This window comes from Rhineura floridana, chromosome 5, assembly GCF_030035675.1.
Source record: "Rhineura floridana isolate rRhiFlo1 chromosome 5, rRhiFlo1.hap2, whole genome shotgun sequence".
Lineage (NCBI taxonomy): Eukaryota > Metazoa > Chordata > Lepidosauria > Squamata > Rhineuridae > Rhineura > Rhineura floridana.
This window is the reverse complement of record NC_084484.1, coordinates 49,761,117-49,767,225: the sequence shown is the minus strand read 5'-3', so window position 1 is coordinate 49,767,225 and position 6,109 is coordinate 49,761,117. Positions and strand designations below refer to the sequence as shown.

The following is a 6,109-nucleotide window of genomic DNA, read 5'->3' as shown; positions in this document are numbered from 1 at the left end:
ACAGACGCGAAAGACACTCACCCCTTGCGGTTCCCCCCGATCCAGGCACCTTCCTTGGATTGCGGAGGAGAGTGAAGAGGAGGAGATTCCCTTTCTCCCCTCATGTCAGAATGCCGGTGATTGGGGGTCCTAAAAGTGGGGAGGAGGAGAGCGAGTTGGAGCGTGGCCGGCGATTTTCCCAAACCTCTCCCCCCCTCTCTCCCCCCCCACCCCCCAGTCGAGGGAAGGCAGAGCACGCCGCCGCCGCTGCCAATGCGCCAGGCTGGCGGCGCAGGAGCAGATGACGCAAAGGGCCGTGCGCTCCCCCCAAAAAAGTGCTTCTCCCGGACGAAGATGGCGGCAACTTAGCGCAGGGCCCCAAAATGAGGGTGGCCCCCGGGCGGCAAGAGGCACCCAAATCCGCGCCGCGAGCAGGGGGAGATCGTGCCCGGTGGGAGCTTCAGCAGCAGCAGAAGCCGCAGCGCAGCGGCACCAGCAGTGCTAGCAGGAGCAGCAGCAGCAGCAGCAAGAGCCGAGCCAGCCGCAGCAAGAGCCACAGCAGCAGAAGCAACCACCTCCAAAGCAGCAGCAGCAGCAGCACCCGCCTCAGCCCAGGCGCTCCGGCATCTCCTCAGCTTTGGCAAGCAGACAAGGAGCAGCCAATCGGTCACCAGAAGGGTCTCGTCTCCGGCTAGCGGGGTCCCCCGGCTGGCTCCCCAGGGCGCCGCGGTGGGGGGTGGAGGTGTTGGAGCGCGGCATGAGGCGAAGGGCGGGAAGTGGTGGGCTGGCCGTGTTGGCGCCAAAATGGGGGCCCGCGCTCTGACCATGCCCGGGTGACAGGAAAGGAGAGGGAGGCAGGGGACGGCTACCAGCCCGGCCCAGCCCAGCGCAGTCCAACGCGCAGGAGCACCACCACCACCATTAGCACCACCGCCGCCGCTACTACCACCGCCGCCGTCGTCGCTCTTCGCTGAGGGGGGAGCCTGGCGCCCCGCCGCCCAGTGTCCATGCCCGTGGGGCCGTCGAGCCCGGCTGCGGAGCCTCCCTCGCCGTGGAGCCGGCCGGGGTTGCGCGCTCCCGAAATATGAGCAGCCGCCCCACGGGAGGAGCAGGCTCGGGCGTGTGCTTCGGCCCGCGGGAGCCCGACAAGCCCTTCGCTGACTCGGAGCGGGCACAGAAATGGCGCCTGTCGCTGGCCTCGCTGCTCTTCTTCACTGTGCTGCTCTCTGACCACCTGTGGCTCTGCGTTGAGGCCAGGCAGGTCGCTGCCGGGCGACACCGGGACCAAGTGCTGGCGGAACCGGGCATGGAGGACGGCGAAAGGGCGTCGGCGTCGCCCCCCGGCAGCCCTGCGGCGTCGGCAGCGGGCCAATGCTTCAGCCTGCTGGGCGACGCCGAGGCTGCTTGTCGCCGCCTGAAACCCGGCGGCTCGGCCCAGGCAGAGCTCTACCTTCCCTTTTGTAATTCCTACACGTTGCGCGAGCTCTTCGCTGGGTTTTCCCGCCCGGACACTCTGAACTGCACTCTGGACCTAGGCGAGGAGGAAGACGAGGACGACGGGGGCGATGGGGATGGGCGCAGCAGGGAGGAGAATTGGCTCCGGTCTTGCCGCCGCTGCGTCCTGGCTTACCAGAACTACGACCAGCAAGCGCAGGACCGCTACCGAGAGTTCGAGCTCGTGCTCCAGAAATACCTGCAAGCGGAGGAGTACTCGGTGAAATCTGGGCCGGAGGACTGTAAGGTAGGAGTGTATGTGTTTTTTTTTTACTTTGTTTAAAAGAACGTCGTTCTCAACCCCCCTGGATTTACTGTTGGTCTGTTTGGCTGTCTTGGTGATGGCCGAGATTTACTTGGGTTTTGGGTTTGTCCTGGCCTGGCCTGGGACTTTGTTTTCTTTCATCTTTTGGTTCTGCGCGGAAGCGCGCTGTGGGAGAGAGAGGAAGAAGGCGATCCTCAGCCCTGGGGGGAGGCAGAGCTGGCTTCCCTTCATGAATATGCGATGGGCTCCTGACTCCCGCTGGCCTGCTCTGTCAGGGGCTGGAATGCGGCTTGGCAGGGGAAGAGGAGCTGCGTGCCAATGAGCAGGACCCAAGACGGCAGGAGAGTGCGTGGGCTGGTGTTGCGTGGAAGGGAGAGGGGGAAGAGAGTAGGGGAGGCAGAGACGTGGTAGGGCACCAGGCTTTCCCTGGTCGTTAAATAATCAGAGCTCTCGGTTGTTTCCCGGAACTGGGAATAAAAGCGTCATTCGCATGGCGGTGCGAAGGTTTGGTTGCTTTGCAGTGTAAAATTAACTTCGGAATTGCTGGATCAGTGGTGCGATTGTTGTGATGGAGTTGGCTCCTTAAGTTTTGAGGCACTGCTTCTCCTGGGCTTTGTTGTGTGTCTGTGCGTATGCGCTAAAGAAGAGCAATACAAAATCTCCTGTTCTATCAAATAAATCTGCTTCTTTCTCTCTCTTCAACCCCCTCCCCCCGTTTCTGGCTAACCAGATGAACGATAAGGGATAGCTTCCTTGGCTGGTCAAGAACTTCTTGAGTGTCTCTGAAGGACAGTGTCGTAGGACATTTGCTGTGCAAGCTCTGCATGCTGGGTTTTAAAGTGTTTCTTGGAACACAGGGAATCAAAGCTTGGGAATTATCTGGGGAGTCCTAGAGAGTGTGGTAATTGAGTTATAGAGGAAAGGAAGTGGTCCCAGGTGGCTTTTCTCTTTCTGTGTACATGTCTCTGTTTCAAGTCTGCTCTGTCAAATCTCTGGAGCTGGGGATTCACTCTAGGTTTATGGTAGATGAAAGTAGACTCTGCAGGGAACCCTGTAGGAAAAGTAGTGATGGCAGAGTTCTGGTGACTGCCTTGTTGTTCTTTGAGTAATGCTAATTTCCTATTAAGCACAGAAGCCTTTACAGAAAGTGTTATCTCATTGTGGCTGTTGCTGGAGTGACAGGTCTCTAAGGCTGCAGTCCCGTGCACACTACTGTGGGAACAATTTCCACTGAAATCGATGGGACTTGCTTCAGAGTAAACATGAATAGATTCTGGATATTAGCTATCCACTTTGTACATGAACTGTTGTTTGATGCTTTTAAAAAACCCTCAGGCTCCAGGGCCAGCAGCAGTACACTAACAAGAGGTAGATTGATTTCAATTGAATCTAGTTCCAATAAGACTATCTTAGGATAGTCATATATTTTCTTCTGAACTGGAATTGCTGCATTTTCTTTTTAACACTCTGAAGCAGTCTTAGAGCATCCAAACAAAATCTAAATTTTATAGGTTTAAATGGACCTAGTGAGTAGTAGCTAACTGATTTTTTTCTTTTTAAAGGAGAGTAGTGCTTGGTGAGAGTATTTGCTTCTCATGGAAACTAGGACAAAAAGTTAAAAAAATATCCTAACAGATAATTTGTAAAGTTCACATTGAATATATTACCTTTATATGTAGAGCAGAGTCAATCCAAAAGCTTTTAGGATGCAAAAGCTACTGGGATGCAAACATCAGTTCAGGCTTGCAACTTCTTAAAAAATCACCTTTAAGTGTTTGGAAGCTTATTTGTGTGATACAAAGTGCTGCTTATTATTAAAACAAAAGGAGGAGATACTTTGTGTAAATATTCAGTCAACTTCTTAACAACAGGCATTTTATTTTGTCCGGCAATAAGGTGTTTTGTACAGCAATAAAAGAACTGCAGTGCACAAGCACTCAAATGCTTGGTGCTGTCCATGGTGCTGCAGGCTCTCAATACTGTCCATGGTGCTTGAAGTAATAAGAAATGTAATGTCTAATGCTTTCATTATAGCAAATCACCTATTTTCATAAATATGATAGCTGAGCAATAAAATTTATGGATATTTAATAAAAAGGGTGGATATTTTGAACAGAGTATTGGAAGGTTGATACTACAGCATCCTAACTGTGTCCAACTATCTAACTCTGGAGTTTTAATGTTTTTGTAGTTTGAAATGTTTATCTTTAGAAAAAAAGGGACCTATTACAAGTTGTGTACAGTAGTACTATTTAATAAGGCTGCACAGATATATTAGAATATCATTTTAGTATAAAACAAACACATATTTAACTATCTATATATGTGTTTTTATCCGCATATAAAATTTTTGGAAAAATGTAAATGTTTCTTTTGGCTTAGGTAACAGTTAAGGATACATTATGTTATGATTCAGCTATAGATAGGCCTTACATAGGCTGGAATTTTATGTGTGGCCCATATTATGTTTCATTTAATTGTTCAACCTGTTGTAGGCTCCTGTACAATAAGAGGCAAGAATATTGAATTTAGCCAGTCAGCATGCATCTAAGCAGCAAATCTGTTAAAACTGTCTGTTTCCATTTCAGAAAAGAGAGAGTGCTTCTTCCAGTTTACAATTTATACTTGATGACAAAATCAATGATACTTGCTATGCACACCATCTCTTGAAGCATTTGTATTCTGTCATGTATTTACTTCCTTCCTACTAAAGTAGCCTCAAAGAACAATTGGTTAGCATATTAGAAAGCAGAAACTATAGCATGGTTGATGTCCTGTCTGAACATTAAAATATACGCCTAGAACAGTATTGGCAATGATAACTGGCAAAGGATCTTAATACTGCACAGTTCTTATATTATGTTAATATGACACACAGAGCTAATTATTTACATTTCTTTTTCTAATATGCAATTGTTGCTGTTTCCTTTCTAAATGACAAGCAGCCTAACCAAAACATTATACTCCATCAGTTACTATGTACTATAATAGTATTTTTTGCAGTCACAGCTTATAGTTCTCTATAATAAGAAAGATGCAATGAATTATGGAGTATGACTTTTTAAATTTTATTTTATAAATCTGATTAACAGTATTTATCCTGAAATTACTTGGATTTAGCGGATGTACTGATATGACTGGGTGGTTTAAAATGGAAGACTGATAGATATTAGTTATAGAGTTTTGCATTTGTATTGGATGTGGAATAATTTGCATAGCTGATTTTAATGCCATAATTTTGTTTATAGTTGCTAGTCCAATTGTATGTGTCATTTATATGAGTCTGGTTGGACCTCACAGTCACTCTTGTGCTGATTTAAAGACACATGTTGTTGATGATTCTGACTAACTATGTAGACTTGTAATTGCAGCTGGGCAATTCCATGTTATGCTCTCATGAATTTAGCAAACGTGAAGCATAAGGACAACTACTTGACAATTATAATTATAGTTGTGTAATTTACTAGAATGCCAATGGCTCTGACTTCAGTAAAAGGATACTATTTTAAAATGATCTAGTGTAAACTCTTGTTTTACTACTTTTTTTCTGTATCCTTGCAAACAAATGGGAACATTTCATGGGAACATAAAACATGATATTTGTATGTTCAGTTCAATTTGACTATTGAAGTCATCCATTAATATACACTGTCATATGTAAAGGTTACTAGACTGAGGTTGGGAAACATGACTCACATAAAAGCTGAAAAAGACAGTCTAATTCCTAGTTTTCATGGAAGATGGAAGAGGTAGTTAAGATATCTTCAAAGGATATATTCACACATTTCTTAAATCAGTAGTCTGTATAACAGTATAGTTGTTCATAAAGCAAGTTCTTGGCAGCAATAAACCAATAAAATACCTTTTTTTCAAAGTGAAGCCAAATATTTGAATACATGTGTTTGAGAACTACTGTAGACATAGTTTTAGGCCTAGAATGTAACACAGAATTAGGCATGTTTACACCCATTGAACTGCTTGCTTGCAAGCTGTAACTAGCCCCCCTCCAAAGCCTTCTGTACTGGCCCATCAGCTTCCTACTGAATATATCAGTGGCAATGTTGCTGCAGAGTAGTGTAGTGGCAAGTTCAGAAGTGCAGGTCTCTTCATGTTAGTCACAGCCACCCCTCCACTTTTTTGCTGCCGAGTTGAAAATGAGATCCTTGTTAATGCCTTCTCCTAAGCATGGAAGGGGAGAGTGTTATCTACTGAGAAGAGTCTTCTCAGCGGCTGACTCACCTCATTTCACTCTGATTGGCTACAGTTCACATGACAGGACAAGGAAGCATGTTAGAAGACTCTTCCAGTGGCCAACAGACTCCCTTTTCATGTTGATTGGCTTGCAGAATGCTGGAGACATAGTGACCCTAC

General features: G+C 46.8%; 1 protein-coding gene across 1 annotated transcript; it reads left to right on the top strand.

Moving 5' to 3' along the window:
- The first annotated feature begins 694 nt into the window (after positions 1-694).
- LOC133386055 (NALCN channel auxiliary factor 1-like) lies at positions 695-4,449 on the top strand. Its single transcript, XM_061629679.1, has 2 exons — positions 695-1,720; positions 4,327-4,449. Exons 1-2 carry the CDS (start codon positions 1,064-1,066, stop codon positions 4,447-4,449), a joined length of 780 nt encoding a protein of 259 aa, XP_061485663.1. The 5' UTR covers positions 695-1,063.
- Positions 4,450-6,109: the final 1,660 nt, after the last annotated feature.

Coding starts and splice junctions, on each gene's coding strand:
- LOC133386055 (XM_061629679.1), top strand. CDS start 1,064: ATGAGCAGCCGCCCCACGGGAGGAGCAGGCTCGGGCGTGTGCTTCGGC. Junction 1,721..4,326: donor CTGGGCCGGAGGACTGTAAG/GTAGGAGTGTAT, acceptor TTTCCATTTCAG/AAAAGAGAGAGTGCTTCTTC.